This window comes from Ranitomeya imitator, chromosome 6 (genome assembly GCF_032444005.1).
Source record: "Ranitomeya imitator isolate aRanImi1 chromosome 6, aRanImi1.pri, whole genome shotgun sequence".
Lineage (NCBI taxonomy): Eukaryota > Metazoa > Chordata > Amphibia > Anura > Dendrobatidae > Ranitomeya > Ranitomeya imitator.
In genome coordinates, this window is record NC_091287.1 from 31,109,755 (window position 1) to 31,126,867 (window position 17,113).

Consider the following 17,113-nt stretch of genomic DNA (forward strand, 5'->3'; position numbering starts at 1 on the left):
CCTCTGCCCGTGGCTGACAGGCCCTGGGAGATGGTCGGGATGGACTTTGTGGTTGGCTTACCCAAGTCTCGTAATTGCACCATTATCTGGGTGATCACCGATCATTTTTCCAAAATGGTGCATTTGGTGCCTCTTCCACGGCTACCATCTGCACGGGCGTTGGCTGTCTTGTTTATCAAGCATATCTTTCGCTTACACGGTATGCCAGACAAAATTGTTAGTGACCGGGATCCCCAGTTTGCGTCTCGATTCTGGAGGGAGCTATGTCGTCTACTCAGTATTGAGTTAAATCTCTCTTCGGCATATCATCCCGAGACGAATGGGTTGGTAGAAAGGGCCAACCAGACCTTGGTCACATATCTGCGACATTTTGTTTCTGCCAGACAGGATGACTGGGCATCCTTGCTACCGTGGGCAGAGTTTGCACTTAACAATGCCGTAGCCGACTCCACCGGTCAGACTCCATTCCTCTTAAATTACGGCCAGCATCCGCGTGTTCCTGTGCCCATGCCTGTGTCTTCCGCTGATCCCAGGGTGGCAGACTGGGCTGTGGAGGCACGGGACATTTGGGATCGCACGCAGGATGCCATTCGGGCCTCCAAGGAGAGAATGAGGTCCTCCGCCGATGTTCATCGGCGCCCCGCTCCGACTTTTGCCCCTGGCAACTTGGTGTGGCTCTCCGCCCGTAACATCAGGCTGCGAGTTGAGTCCACTAAGTTTGCTCCTCGCTACTTGGGTCCCTTCAAGGTTCTCGAACAGGTTAATCCTGTGGTCTACCGCCTGGCTCTTCCTCCACGCTTGGGTATCACCGACACCTTTCATGTGTCCCTCTTGAAACCCGTATACATATCCCGGTTTTCCGAGTCATCTGCCGGGACATCGGGTTCGTCTACTGACGATTACGAGGTGAACGCTATTTTGGGGTGCAAGGTGGTACGCGGCAAAAAGTTTTATTTGGTGGATTGGAAGGGTTATGGTCCAGAGGACAGGTCTTGGGAGCCTGCTGAAAACATTCGGGTCCCACAGCTCATTGCTGCCTTCAAGCGTAGCGAGGCCCAAGGAGGGGGGGGCCATGTTAGGAGTCGAGTTTCCTCTGCTGCACAGGGGGAATCTCGATCCGTCTCCGCTGCGGTCTCCCATTCTCCTCCAGCCGCAGTGGAGTCTGCTCAGCAGGGACGTCGCTCCCAGTGTCTTGCTCGCTCTCACTCTGTACAGAGAGTTACTGCTGCTTCTTCAGCTCCTGCCATTAAAGTCAGTGCTGGTCAGCGGCGAGCGGACTTCCCTGGGACTAAGTCCTTGTTTGCGCACACTGAGCATGCCCAGAGCAAGATCTCCCGTTGGAGATTGAGGGTCATGTGCTCTGGCTCTGCAGCGCATTCCATTGGTCCTCTTGGCAGGTCTTGGAAGGGCAAAGTTTCTGTGGCCACTTCCTGTCCTGCAATTATATAAACTGCGCATGACCGCACGGCCATGCGCTAGTGTACAATTGAATACGTGTGTTTGTTGTGAGTGCAAGTCGTTCATTAAATACCCCTACCCTATTGTATGACTGTTCGCGTATGGAGTATGGCTGCTATCTAGCGCCCGACAAATCACTCAACGTGTCACACACGTGTCAGCGTCTATTGCTGTGACCGCCAGTGCGGCGCCACGCGCCAGTAGTGCGCTTCCTGACCCACGTCTGGGTGCTTAGTGGTGCCTGCCAGCACGGCACAGTTCGCACTTCGGTGCTCTTATTATAAGAGTTGCCTAACACACCCTGTTGCAGTGTTGTGTCAGCAAGTGGTCTAATCGGACTTCAATCCTAGTTGGGGTTAAGTTCGCTGACTGCTTGCTCGCCTTCTATGTGCGGTACCGCGATCCTGTGACGCAACAGGATCGCTTCCTTCACGTTGGGTGAAGTTTAACCCACGCGAGTATACTTATGAGTACCGCCATATAGTCCGTCATTACTCAGCAGCAGGTTCCATTTCTGCACGGTGGACCCCGGGCTACGAACGCACCGTACACTATCAGTCTTATTATTTGGTGCGTTCCGCTAGCCCTAACACACAGTAGTAAACATCCCCCCACCCCCCCCCACAACTACCGGTAAACGCGGAGTTACAATATTTCTACCACTTTAAGCGCCATGTTCCCTTTCTTATGATGAACTTGATTGGACTTATTAAAGCCGGGAGTTATTAGTGATTACATGTTGTCATACCACAATCCGAGTGTACAACATCAATAGCGGAGCGCTGCGTTCTGCGGGGATTCTGGGTGATCATATGGGATCTACAGGACTGCGGCTGGCACTATAGGAGGTGGGGACCTGGCGTTTTCATATAATATACTCCCTGCAGGGCGACTCTTGGACCTAATTTCCTGCATAGTAAAATATTATCATCTAATAGCAATATCAGAGACGGAACTGGGGTTTTTGCATTAACAGAAGCATTGCCGTCTACATTTTTATTCTCTTAAAATACAGCACCGTGTACTTACAATTGCTCATTTTCCCTTTCTACCCAGCTAATTCTTCTCTTTACCATTAGGTCTATGAGATCAACTGACTAGCTGATTCCTTCTAAGCTCTATGTAGAAACAGGAGGTCAATTTTCCCTGTATGAGTCACTGCAAAAGTCCCTGGCAGGGTGAGGAGGGAACAACTGGGTCAGGAGTTGAAGAGGGAAATGATAATTGCTGGGAAAAGAGACTTCCTGCTTTTACATACAGTAGTGCAGAGAAAAAGAGAAGAATGAACTGGGTAGAAAGACAAAATGAGCAATTGTAAGTGCACAGTGCTATGTAATAGGACGATTGCAATATATTAAGAAGAGGATAAAAGCTTTGATGTGAGTGCTTCTTTTAAAATAATCTATAAATTGGGGTTATTGTATCCAATTTTGGAGATGTTAAAGGGGTTGTCGAGGCTTGGGGTTCAAGAATGCAGTGATTCTGTGTGCCTGTAGACTTGTGAATCCTGCACACTGTCAGGATTCTCTGGCACTGGGAGCAGGCGAGCCTGTGACTGCAAGTATGCGATTTGTATACATGCAGCCACATGCCAACTAGACGTCCACGGCCTAATTGAATACAAGTGAATTGAGACGTCTAGTCTGAATGTGTCCAAAAGTATGTAAATCGCATACTTATGGTGACATCGTCGCCCAATTCCGGCACAGGAGGATTTTGACAGCACGCTCTGTAAGGATTCACAATCTTGAGTACCAAGCCCGGACAATCCCTTTAAATATATAGATTTGTACGAAGAGATACCAGGCCAAAATGAAGAAAGGGCACATGACCAGGAATTTTGAGAATCAAAGGGCCAACCCGCACCCACCTCTAGGTCCAGATCAGATCTATCTGCATGTGTGTGACTCCCGCTTCTCAGAAAATCAGGATCCCCGGATGGCAGTTCTGCAATCTAACCTCGCCAAGCAGTGTGGGAAGAAGATTCCTTGTCGCTGTCACTTCTCCGCCTCCATAACTTCCATACACTCGTCTATAAGTCGCTGCTATGGGGGTGCTGGAGGTCATGTGGGGACAGGATTTCACCAAATCTCATCGTGTCCCTGTTATCGTTATTATTTCTTCCCATGTAACAACTTTTCTATTTTGCAATAATCATATTTACATTATAAGATGGAAAGAAGGGGGGCTGTAATGGGCGCAGCTGGATGAAAGCCCCCACATGACTGCGTTGCCAAGAAGGGAGTTTTAGAGTTTTGAATAAAAAAAGGGATCTTATAGGTGATTGGTGGAAATTTTTGAATAAGGGGTGGACCTAGTGGGGAAAGGAGGCAGGGGCTGGAGAAGTGCGGGAAGGATCACTTGTGAGGTGAATCATCAGGAGAGAAGAAGTGTGCAGCTACTCACCATGGCCTCCATAGACAGCCTCGTGGAGCAGCTGCGCAGGGAATCCAGGTCCAGGAGCGATGGATGGCTGGAAGAGCAGCTCACCAGGCTGCTGGGCGACTGCGGGAGCCGGGGCAGCAGGACCAGGAGAACCCGGCCCCCAGAAAGATTGTCCCCCGACATGTCACCGCGCGGCAGGCGCAGGCCGCGGAGCCCCTCCGGGGACCCTGCGGGGGCTGCGGGACGCGGCGCGACCATCCTGCCCGTCCCCCCCTCCGGCAGGAATCCACCCGGCGGCTCTGCCGGCGCGAGGCGGCGACGTGGAGCGGCGACCAGCCAGGCACGGCCCGATGCCAGGGCCGCAGCGGAAGCCAGGGCCGCAACGGAAGTGCGGCCTAGTCCGGGAGCGAGCGGCGGTGCGGCGCCCTCTAGCGGTGCCAGAAGCAGCCGGAGCACAGCGCGGGCAGCGGCGGCAGAGTCAGGAGGAGAAGGGAGCACAGCGACGTCAGCGGTGAGGGCCGCACAGGTAGTGCGGCCTAGTCCGGGATCGAGGGGAAGTGCGGCGCCCCCCAGCGGCGCCAGGAACAGCAGACTTACAGCACAGTCAGCGGCGGCGACAACAGGAGGAGTCAGGAGTCCAGCGACGGCAGCAGTGAGGGGGAGCTATGGAGCAGCGGTGACAGCGGCGGGCTCACCTCCCCTAGGTGGGCCTGGCAGCGGCACGAGACGACAGAGTAGGGCGACGGGCAGGCTGGCATCGGTGGTTCAGCTGGGCCCGGGACGCGTTGGTCGTGGGGCAGGTGCCGGTCGGGCAAGTAGGCCAGGAGGCCGAGGTGGATTGCAAACAGCCGTCAGGTCAAGATCCGCCAGGAGGTCCAGCGACAGGAGTGTATCGCCAGTCTCGGTCCCCCCTGGTGACGTGGAGGCCAGGGGCGCGGGCCTGGGGCAATTCAGCGGCAGCGACGACCCCGGATCTGAGAGCGAACATCCAGAAGATGGCGAACAGCGGGATTCCGGAGACACGGCTGGTGGGGACACAGCACCTGCGCAGCCTCGTGAGTACATGTCTATTCCTATTTCGGTGCCGGGTACGGTGGGGTTAGTGGAGGGGGTAGGGGACGCTGGTTCTGGGCTTCCTGGCGTTAGAGAGCTTTTGGCAGGTATGTCGCATATTTTGAGGCGATTGGACGCGGGGCCAGCAAGTAATATGGGAGGGTCACCTGCTGGGGCTTGGTTGGTGGATCCTGTTAGTACAGCCGGGGGAGGGGGCTCCGGTGAATTAGTGAGGTCTGGGGCGGCCGCGTCGGCCCAGGCAGCTGGGGTGTCAGTGTCGGTTCAAACGGAGACGGGTAAGAAGGATGAGATAAAGTTGGATGATCGGGCAAAAGGGGAGGTCTTTGTGTGCTTTGAGGGTCCCCTCGGTGCCCATTTAAAGAAGGAGGTGAAGGAGAAGATCTGGAAGGATGAATTTGTTGAGATTTTCTCCCTCCTCCCTTTGGAAAAATTTAATCTGGACAAAGGGAAAAAAGATGATAGCAAAAAGGAAGAGGAGGAAAAAAGGCGTTGGCGCCTGATTCCGCAAACGTTTGTTAATTGGCAACAGGCTTTTGCTATCTTGGCCAGTGTGATAGGAGAAAAATTCCCGGAAAATTGCTCGGGTCTTTTCTGTTACTTTGATTCTATTGGTGAGGCACATCGTACGTATGGGGGCCAGGCTTGGCAGCGTTACGATGAACAATTCAGGCAGCGGAAGGCGGTTAGGCCTGAGATAAAATGGGAGCATAAGGACATTGGATTGTGGCTGAAGGTGATGGCCCCTGTGAGGTACGGGCAGTCCTTTCAAGGGGGCGCGGGGAGTAGTAGTCAGCAATCAGGACAAGGGGGAGGAGGAGGACAGGGGTATCAAGGGGCGAAGGAAAAAACGGGAACGTGCTGGCAGTTCAATGACGGCCAGTGCAAGTATGGCAATACCTGCAGGTTTAAGCACGTGTGTTCCCATTGTAGCGGAGCTTCACACGGGGCTTCAAAATGTTTCAGAAAAGCAAGGGGCAAGCCAGCAGGGGGTAGCGGTCATGGGGGTGACGCCGGTGAGGCTTCAAAAGATGGCCCCTTATCTAAGTAGATATCCGGACCGGTTGAAGGCGGTGGTGATTAGGGACGGTTTTGCTGAAGGTTTTAGGATTCCTCACCCGAATCATACGGTCCCCTTTTCTACAAAAAATCTGAGGTCAGCAAGTTTACATGCGGATGTTGTTTCGAGTAAGTTAGCAAAAGAGGTGGAGTTAGGAAGAATGGCGGGCCCGTTTAGTTCGCTGCCTATGGAAGGGGTGATCGTTTCCCCATTGGGGGTGGTGCCCAAGAAGGAGCCAAATAAGTTTCGTTTAATCCAGCACCTATCGTACCCAAAAGGTTGTTCTGTTAACGATGGCATTGCGGAGGAATTATGCTCGGTTGTATACACGTCGTTTGATGCGGCAGTGCAATGGGTTCGTATGTACGGAGCGGGGGCCTTGATGGCGAAGACAGACATCGAGTCTGCCTTTCGGCTTCTGCCGGTACATCCGGAGAGCATTCCGTTACTAGGTTGTTTTTGGAATGGAGAATTTTATTTAGACAGGTGTTTGCCGATGGGCTGTTCCATTTCTTGCTCGTTGTTTGAAACTTTCAGTACTTTTTTGGAATGGGTTGTTAGAGACGTTTCTGATGTTGCTTCGGTCATTCATTATTTGGATGACTTCATGTTTGTGGGCCCCCCGGACTCTGCGGTTTGCGGTAATTTATTGGCCACCATGGAATGGGTGTCCGGGCATTTCGGGGTCCCTTTGGCGCAGGAGAAAACAGAGGGTCCCTGTACGGTCTTAAGTTTTCTCGGGATTCTTATCGATTCTAGAAAGATGGAATGCAGGTTGCCCGACGACAAATTGTTGTTGCTGAAGCAGGAGGTGTCCAGAATCGGAAAATTGAGGAAAGTGACGTTGAAGGAGTTACAGTCGTTGCTAGGGCGCTTAAATTTTGCGTGCCGGATCATGCCTATGGGCCGGATTTTTTGCCGAAGGTTGTCCAGAGCTACGGCGGGAGTCCGTGCAGCTCATCATTTCATACGTTTGAGCCGGGAGCACAAGGACGATCTGTTGGTTTGGCAGCGTTTCTTGGAAAATTATAATGGCAGATCATTGATTCAGCAGGAGGATTTGAACGCCTTTGATTGTGAAATTTATACGGACGCAGCAGGGGGAGCCGGTTATGGCGCCTACTGTGCAGGCAAATGGAGTGTCGGAGTGTGGCCGGAAGAATGGCGGCAAAACGGGCTAACCAAAAATTTGGCATTGTTGGAGTTGTTCCCAATTGTAGTGGCAGCGTTTATTTGGGGCGAGAATTTTAAGGATCGTCGGGTACGATTCCATTGTGATAACTTGAGTGTCGTGTCAGTTATCAACAGTTTATCTTCCTCTTCTCCCCCCGTGATTAGGTTGGTTAGGGAATTGGTGTTGAGGTGTTTGGAATTGAATTCGTGGATTTCGGCGGTGCATGTACCAGGTGTCCAAAACAATATAGCTGATGCTTTATCTCGTTTTCAGTGGGACCGATTCCGGGAACTGGCGCCAGATTCGGAACCTACAGGAGCGGGATGTCCTTCGCATCTGTGGCAGATTGTTGCGGAAGGGGAGGTCGCTTGATACAGGCCTCACTGTCGAGCAGGACATGGTCGGATTATGCAGCGGCGTGGGAGATGTGGGAAGGTTGGTTGGTCCAATGCGGCCCAGTGGAATCCGACGGCGATAAGATTATGGCTCTGCTGGCTTTGATGGGTAAGGCGGCCGAATGGGGATGGTCCGTTTCGAGGTTAAACAAAGTTGTTGCGGGTCTGGCCTTTGGTTTTCGGTTGCAAGGTTCAGCTGATCTGACAAAAGATTTTTTGATAAGGCAGGCTTTGAAGGGTTTTCGGAAGGGCAATGTGTCTTTTGATAAGCGTAGGCCGATTTCTTTTGGTATGCTGGAACGGCTTGGGGAGGCTTTGGGCGGTATTTGTAGTTCGCAGTTTGAGGTTGTATTGTTTAGGTTAGCCTTCTCTTTAGCGTTCTTTGGCGCTTTGCGCCTGGGGGAGCTGGTGTCCCCAAATAAAAATAAGGTGGGTGGTCTGTTAGCGGAAGATGTTGACTTTTGGGCAGGAGGTATTGTATTTTGGATCAGGCGTTCTAAGACTGATCAGCTTGGTAGGGGTAGGCGAGTGGTGCTGGGGAGAGTTGACGGTAGCGGGATGTGCCCGCAGCACTGTTTGGAATCTTATTGGCGTCTGTCGGCACTGAGGGCAGGCCCTTTGTTACGACATCAGAACGGGGAATTTTTGTCGCGCTACCAATTTACGGCGCTGTTGAAGAGGGGTTTGGGATCGTTGGGTGTTGACCCGAAGAATTTCGGGTCGCATTCATTTCGAATTGGTGCTGCGTCCGAGGCGGATGGTCTGGGCCTAGGCGTTGATGTTATCAAAAGAATAGGCAGATGGAGTTCGGATCGATATCTGTCTTATATTAGGAATTAGGTCTGTGGGGGAGAGAGCCTTGTTATGGTGTTAATCATTGTTGTGTTTTTTCAGGTCGAACCTCCCTCCTGGCATGGATTATCGGACATTCATTTGTTCATTGGGGTGCGCTTCGTGCGGATGTCAGGCGAAATGGTAGGCAATTAGGCTTTGTAAGGGATTCGGTGGTTATTAGATGGTTGGGATTCCGGGGTATGTTATGGCGGAGTTTGTTGCCGGCAGTTGCCAACGCCGCTAGATTGGATCGACCCCCGGACATTTTGGTGGTTCACCTTGGAGGAAATGATTTGGGAGTTAGGCCAGTGAGGGAGTTGATCAGAGACATTCGTTTTGATTTTTTACGGTTGTGGGTATCTTTCCCGGGTGTTGTGACGGTGTGGTCGGACATTGTACCAAGGCGGAAGTGGCGTGATGTACGGTCCCATAGAGGGATCAATAGAGCCCGGGTGAAGCTGAATAGGGCGGTGGCAGGATTTGTGTCTCGGAACGGGGGTATTGCCGTTAGACATTTGGAGCTGGAGGATGGGATTGGCAATTATTGGAGGGATGATGGAGTGCATCTTAATGATGTTGGTATGGATTTATGGGCACTCGGGCTACAGGAAGGAGTCGAGAGAGCTTTGGTGGCGGTGGGGCACTCACGAGCCTGAGGTGGTCAGGGCTGTTCGTGTGTGGCGGGGGGTGGGGTTCTTGGAGGTGGTGATGACGTTTTTACGGGGTTGATCTGGCTTTTGTTTACGGGCTCTGGACGGGGAATTTACCTCGGGAGCTTTGGGGTTTTGGTTTGCCCGAAATGGGTTACATGGTGCCCTTGAGCTGGTGGTCACGGCTGAGGGTAAAGAAGTGTTTGGTTTTAAAGTTGGTGGTGGCTTTATGCCTATTTTTGAGCCAGATTTCTTACCCCCAAGAACCCTCCCCTCCAGGTTTTTACATATGGTATATATGTTGTTATTTATGTTATTGTTTGTTTAATAAAATGGCCGCTGTGGCCAAAATTATCCAAAGAAATTTACGTGTTGGTGTTTAATTTAAATTTACAGGAGAAGGGGAGAATGGCCCCCTGGGGATGGGGTGGGGGTCAGGAAGATTGAGTACGGGAAAGACCCTGTTTTGGCGATACGCGGTCAAGAAGGGGGGCTGTAATGGGCGCAGCTGGATGAAAGCCCCCACATGACTGCGTTGCCAAGAAGGGAGTTTTAGAGTTTTGAATAAAAAAAGGGATCTTATAGGTGATTGGTGGAAATTTTTGAATAAGGGGTGGACCTAGTGGGGAAAGGAGGCAGGGGCTGGAGAAGTGCGGGAAGGATCACTTGTGAGGTGAATCATCAGGAGAGAAGCCCACCCTCCCTCCCTTTATTGTGGATTAGTTTAAGTGAACAGTTTGATGGAGGGGTAGCCGGGGAGTTGGGTTTTTTCTCATCTCGGTTTTTTAATCAGTTATTGCCAGAGGGGAGTTTTCGTTATCATTGTCACAGTGGCAGTTTTGGCGGGGGGTGGGGTTCTTGGAGGTGGTGATGACGTTTTTACGGGGTTGATCTGGCTTTTGTTTACGGGCTCTGGACGGGGAATTTACCTCGGGAGCTTTGGGGTTTTGGTTTGCCCGAAATGGGTTACATGGTGCCCTTGAGCTGGTGGTCACGGCTGAGGGTAAAGAAGTGTTTGGTTTTAAAGTTGGTGGTGGCTTTATGCCTATTTTTGAGCCAGATTTCTTACCCCCAAGAACCCTCCCCTCCAGGTTTTTACATATGGTATATATGTTGTTATTTATGTTATTGTTTGTTTAATAAAATGGCCGCTGTGGCCAAAATTATCCAAAGAAATTTACGTGTTGGTGTTTAATTTAAATTTACAGGAGAAGGGGAGAATGGCCCCCTGGGGATGGGGTGGGGGTCAGGAAGATTGAGTACGGGAAAGACCCTGTTTTGGCGATACGCGGTCATGTAACCAACAACACTGGCAGTATATAGCACAACACTGGCAGTATACAGCACAGCACTGACAGTATACAGCACAGCACTGGCAGTATATAGCACAACACTGGCAGTATATAGAACAACACTGACAGTATATAGCACCTCGTGGCAGTACCCCGAAACAGTGTCTGCAAATTGAGATTCTGGTTTGGCTATTATCCTAAGTCATGTGACCAGGCTCGTTAAAGGGTCGACATTGACTGTTAGGATTTCTACTTCCAATAGGTGGCACTAGAGTTCTAGTCCTCTTCCTCTCTGAAGAGACAATTTGCATATTTCCCAGAGGAGCATTTCGGCTTTAAGTCTCCTCACCTCGACGTGCTTAACATGTCACTCTCCGCAAAGAGAAATGATACTGTTTTATCAGCAGAAGATTTTCATTACAGGACTAGGTGTATCGTGCCTCTTAGTCTTCTGCTCTGTGTAATCCACCATTCAAAATAGGGGATGTCACAGCTCACCTCCTCCTCCTCCTGTACAATGACTGATAACACCTCTATATACAGCAGATAACACAGGATCCACCATTCACAATAGGTGATGTCACAGCTCACCTCCTCCGCCTGTAAAATGACTGATAACACCTCTATATACAGTAGATAACACAGGATCCACCATTTACAATAGGGGATGTCACAGCTCACCTCCTCCCCCTCCTGTACAATGACTTCTTGAGATATTACTTTTTTCTTTTTTTTTTGTTTGTTTACAGCTCATTGCCTTTGTGATCAACCACCGCTGCTAGACAGCTGGACATGTGCAGAGCTTACAAGCTCTTTGCTATTTAGCTTGTAAACACTTTTCTGAAGCTGGCTGAGATTTCTAGAGCGCACTGTTACCTTTAAATCCTGGCCACCTTCAATGGTCGGTCTCCAAGGTACAAAGCTGTAAATAAAAGTGTTAATATCTCAAGAACGGCTGCAAATGTGAATTGGCAGTAAATTGCAAAAATGCTTGTTTTTTACCAGCACCATCTGACGTCATCCATCTATGACGATGGGAATAACCCTTTAACTGAGAATGTACGAAAATGAGACAATCCTTTAAAAAACAAAACAGTGTTCCACTGTGAAGATTTACTTTTGAGTTCAGCCTCCCAATATTCCCTACCGATGGGTGTGATGATGACTGTAAACTGCATCTCTTCCCCTTTCCCGGTGATGTTGTTGTACGCCCGGCACAGATAATCCACAGTTTTCTGCCTGACTTTCTCAGGCAGGAGCTTGAAATAAGGTCCATAGATGACAATCTCGGAGGAGTTGTTGCCCCTCTGGATCCAGGCACAAGTATTTGGGGGATTGGAGTCGGCAGAACAGTCAAAGCGAACAGATTCTCCATTGGCAATAGTAAAGACTTCTCCGACCTTAAGTCCTTTGTCTGAGATGACACGTAGCCCATATGGTCCATCTGTCAAAAAGAAGACAGGGTGGAATGAGTAACAAATCACACAAAAACCTAAAAATAAAATACTGTGACATGTAAGGGATTATAAATGCAATAACACAGTTGGAATACAATTTAGTTGATCTGTTTTATGCTGATGAGGTGCAACAAGCCAGGAACAGGCTGAGCTGAGTTATAAAACTGGTAATAGATTTTTTGATTTTCTGTAAATGATCAAATGATCACGTGAGATCGATATTAGCCCATGTGAAAACAACTTTAAGGAACTTTCACACATGGCAGATTTATTTCAGACATTTCTCTGACTATACATCTGATCAGAGCCGATGCTAGGCTTACTTTCACCATCTGCAAAGTTTCAGATTGTGTGTCACGACTCCTGGGTAATACTGCTGTAGGAAATGCTGCACACAGCAGCAAGGGAGCTGAACAAAACGCCGAGTTACTAACCAGGTTACAAACAGGACCTGAACCATGTGACAGAGTGGGAGGTGGTCAGGGGCGGAGCCAGACACCCAGGGTGCAGAGAAGGGGTAAAGACAAAATAGTTGTCAAACAAGCAAAGATTGGAGCCAGGAGATCACAAAGTACCAAAAGGGAGAGACGGGATTGTCAGAAGTGAAGCCAGAGGTCATAAATCCAGAAGAACAAACAAGCAGAGTAATGCATGGAGAGCAAGGGAAACACGTTGCAAACCGGGCACACACTCCAGGGGTCAGGCACACAGACTAGAAGAACTTATAGCTGACAGCAAAACCTAGTCTGCAGTGGGTATAAATAAACCTTCCAGATTGAAAGAGAGGCCAACAAAATTAACCCTGAGAGAACAGGACATTAACCATGTCCTAACCATGACATTGTGATCCTAGACCTAATATCAAAATCCTCTGGCCAAAGCAGAGTGGCTTGTTGGCACCTACCTGGCACATACCCATGGACAGAGCAGTATGCTAGCTCATTAGAAAGCATATTGGCCCATATACCAATCTCTTCACGTTGCAGGATATGCTGAGTAAAGTTTACAGGGCTCAGACCTCCACAAAGTTACCTCTTTATTTCAAAGAATCATAGAATGTTAAAGTTAGGCCGGGGTCACACTAGCGTATTGCACTAGAGCATCGGATGCGATATGCTAATGACACTCGGCTCCTGCTCGCAGCAGAACAGGAGCCGAGTGTCATGCGTCTGTGCTCCGATTCTCTTGCACAGGGAGGATCGGAGCACAGCTGCGGAGGAGGCGGAGAAATGAATTTCTCCATCTCCTCCATTGCTGGGGTCCGCTTATAGCGCACATCACTCGGATGATATCCGAGTGGTGTGCGCTGTCTCACTCGCACCCATAGGCTTATATGGGTGCGAGTGAGCCGAGAGTTTTCCTCGGTCCGAGACAATCGCAGCATGCTGCGATTGTCTCGGACCGAGGAAAACGGCGACAAAAAGTCGGCTGGTGGGAGCGGCCCCATATGGTAACATTGGTCCGAGTGCAATGCGATTTTTTTATCGCATTGCACTCGGCCGTATTACGGTCTAGTGTGAACCCGGCCTTAGAAGGGACCTCCAGAGTAATTGTTTCCTTCCCCCTGGTCAATGCAGGATTCACTAAATCATCTCAGACAGATGTCTGACCAGCCTCTGTTGGAAAACTTCCATTGAAGGAGAACTCACCACTTCTCCTGGCAGCCCGTTCCACTCATTGATCACCCTCACTATCAAAGTTTTTTTTAATATCTAATCTGTATCTTCTCCCTTTCAGTCTCATTCCATTACTTCTTGTGTTTCAATGTGCAAATGAGAATAATGATGATCCCTCTACACTGTGACAGCCCTTCAGATATTTGTACACAGCTATTAAGTCTCCTCTTAGCCTTCTTTTTTGCAAGCTAAACATTCCCCGTGTCATTGGGTTACCACGACAGAGAGGAGCCAGAAGACCACAGTGTTTGATTGCTCCTACTCCTGCAATGAAAAGAAGCACTTAACCTTCTCTTTAAACAGTGCAAATTTATTTTGGCAGTACAGGGGTTAATCAGCCATATTGAGAGCTCTGGGAGATAGCTCTCTCAGCTGAGCACGGTTAGCCAATCCTATACCCTGTGTAATCTTGGTCCTGACTGACACACATTGTCAGAAATAGCTTATGCTGCATAGCTGAGAGGATAGTCGTTGGTGGTTATTATAGGAGAAGGCGTTTGGTGGACTTCTGTGACTGCTGCTTGATTTAGTGATTGTGATAATTACCTTCTTCTCTTACTTTGGTTTTACCCCATCCTCCACTCCCCAGTGCATTCCTCTGTTATATATGAGTGTATATTTGTATGCCTGGTATTTTCGGTTTCCCCTGTTCATGTTACCTTGTTCATCTGGTTGGTGTAATATGGTGTACTGTTATTACCTGCTTCCCCTGGGTATGGGAAGGGATAGACAGAGGGCTGATTCAAGCAATAAGGCAACGATGGCGGCCCCGGCATCTTCACCTTCAGAAGTAATTCAGGGAGCAGGGCATTAGGGACAGGGAAGGAGGACGGCTGGTCCAGGGTCACCAGACAGAGTCGTAACACCCAGATTCTATAACCGTTCCTCGTAGGACATACTTTGCAGTCCGCTCACCATACTGGTAGCTCTTCTCTGAATTTGCTCCAGTTTGTTCATGTCTATTTTAAAATGTGATGCCCAGAATTGGACACAGTATTCCAGATGAGGCCTGAGTACTCAAGATTGTTGGGACTGAATTAAGTTGTCTTAGTTTTGAAAAGTAATAAAAACCAGAATGTTGGCATTCACAGGCAAGAAAAGAAAAACCTTGAAAATGCTGAAACATAAAAGTGTATTAGAGTTTTCCGTTGTAAATGAATTAAGGTTTGCTTGATATAAAACTAGAAAGAGAATTTCCTACAAAAAAAATATTTAGGTAGAGGTGAGCAACTTCACTGCTCAATTTCAAAATATTGCATCGTTCTTTTGTCAAGTTATAACTTATTTTCAAAATCTTTTTTTTTAAAAAAGGGATGTCAGCTAGTCCAATAATCATGATCTATCCATAGGAAAGGTCATCAATATCAGACTGGTAAGGGTCTGACACATGGCACCATCATTGATCAGCTGTTTTCAGCTTCAGGGGCGACTGAATGTATTCAGAGTACAGAGTTGGAAGAGGTTCAGCTCCACAGACTGTTTAGCGGCTTCTCTTATACATAAAGCATAAAGCCAGGGGCGTAACAATCGTGGTTACAGAGGGTCGCACACCCTGTCACAAGCCTTCCTAGAAAGAAGACCCCCATGAAACATTCCCTTATCCCTCTGGATAAAAAGGATCCAGCAAGTTTAGGGGATAGGTGACCACCTTTAACGAAATTTAAAAAAAGCCAATCCTGTTCCTGACTTTCACCTAGGTTGCCATCCCAGTATTGGCACAAGCCAAGGTCGAAGGCTGTACCACCTTACAAAGAGGGTGCCCAAGTCGAATGGTGAATCTGATGCCCTCCCCGAGACTTCAGGATAGACATCCTATAAAGGAACCACATCTAGAAAAGTCCTTGGGCTAACTAATGTGGAAAGTGAAGACTTGTGAGTAAACTGATTTATAACTACACTGTGTAATACTTCATTTCACCTGTGGCGGCGCTGTGGGGAAACTGAACACCTATTGCCACAGATTATACCTTGTCCACGGCGGTCTATCAGCAGGAAATCCTGTAATCCGTTTATCAAATCTAATCATGTGCAATATTTTTAATTTCACAAATGAAAAAATAAAAGATAAAAACAAGAAAACATGAAAGCAATGTCTGCAGACAATGACAATAAATTACAGCAAAAAAAAAACAAAGAAAAACAGCAAGTAATTAGCACCTACGTATAAACCCAAACACGCTGAGCAGATGGAGCAAATATAAGAGACATATGTGCATGTAATTAGAGATATCAGGCCCCGGCAGAAATCAAGAACCAGACTTATCTCAGGATCAGTGCAGCTTCATGTGCAGGAAAACAGAGGGTAAGAGCAAGGAGAGCAGCTGCAAACAGCGCCCCTCTCTCTGGAGGACTCAAGATGTTCATCCATTACAAGGACGACCTATTAATTTTAATGGACACTGTAATTCTTCATAGCTCCTGCTGGGGTGCTGTAGGGAAATGAAAGACTTCCAGATTGCTCCACAGCTGATCGCTGGTATTTCTACGTTGATATAGATGTACGAGAGCTTGTTTTTTGAAGCAAGGGTTGTAGATTTGATTGACATCATTTAATTTACCATATAATGTATCAACAAATGTAAAAAAAAAAATTTCAAGTGCAGAGAAATTATGAATGAAAACTCAATTCCACCATTGTTTTCCGAATTTCGGTCAACGGCATTAATTATATAAAAAAAAAATTACGGTACTTGGCAACATGTTTCTCCAGGTCAGTCTGATCACGACGCCGCCAAACAAGCAGAGTTTTTTTCACTGTTTCAGTGGCTGAAACAAAAAAAAAAACTGAACTTTGCAACAACAAAAAAAAAGTGGCTTGTGTCACCATTTATTGAGACTGGTAAGTTTTTTTTATTCGTCCATCGTTGGAGTTGGGTGCAAGCTGTTTTTTTATGTGACAAACAGAAATTTTTGATAATGAATTTTTGAATATATATTTATATATATGATATACCCAAAATATTTTTTACATTTTTGATTAGTCTCCTTAAGGGATTTGAACCTGCACTTCCTTGATCGCCTATTTAATACTGTAATGTTGCAGTGTCTTGGTACATTGACGATCTGCTAAGAAGCAGATCCATTGATCACAGGGTGGGCTTCATACTGTAGGTTTTCTGTCATGTTAGACACATACTGTATGTCATGACGACTCATCAGAACTGACAACCGCCATGTTGAAGCCTTTTATATGCCGCCATCATGGTTGAGAGCGACATTTAACAGGTTAACCTGTCGTGTTAGGAGCGTGCTGTGATCGCATCAGTTACTCGAGGGTGCAGGATTAGCTCCTGAAACGACTCCCAACAAACAAAACGAACATCTGCCGTACACGCACGCCAGATGTCGCTAAGGGGATAATTGGCGGTCTATTTTCGGTTCTTAACGTTGCACCATCATCTGCCCCTGCTGTAGGGGGCACCACAGAAAACCTGGCACCTGAGGTTTGTTACTTCCATTATATTAAGACTTGTGTTAGGAACGGTATTATTTAGTCATTATATATCACTGATAGGTTACCGGTATGTTATGTAAGGAGCTGTTATTTAGTCACTGTATGGTGGTATGGTATTATACTATGGCCACTGTATGGCGGCACAGTGTTATACTATGGACACTGTTGTGTGGCATGGTATACGATGGACACTGTATGGCGACAGTA

The 17,113-nt window shown here is 48.2% G+C and overlaps 1 protein-coding gene across 1 annotated transcript in view; it reads right to left on the reverse strand.

Annotated features, from left to right (window-relative positions):
* The window catches only part of HEPACAM2 (HEPACAM family member 2), a 96,752-nt gene that overhangs the window by 26,930 nt on the left and 52,709 nt on the right, over window positions 1–17,113 (reverse strand). The window contains exon 4 of the mRNA XM_069729397.1: window positions 11,467–11,763. Coding sequence (XP_069585498.1) covers window positions 11,467–11,763 — 297 coding nt within the window. The remainder of the gene's footprint in view (window positions 1–11,466; window positions 11,764–17,113) is intronic.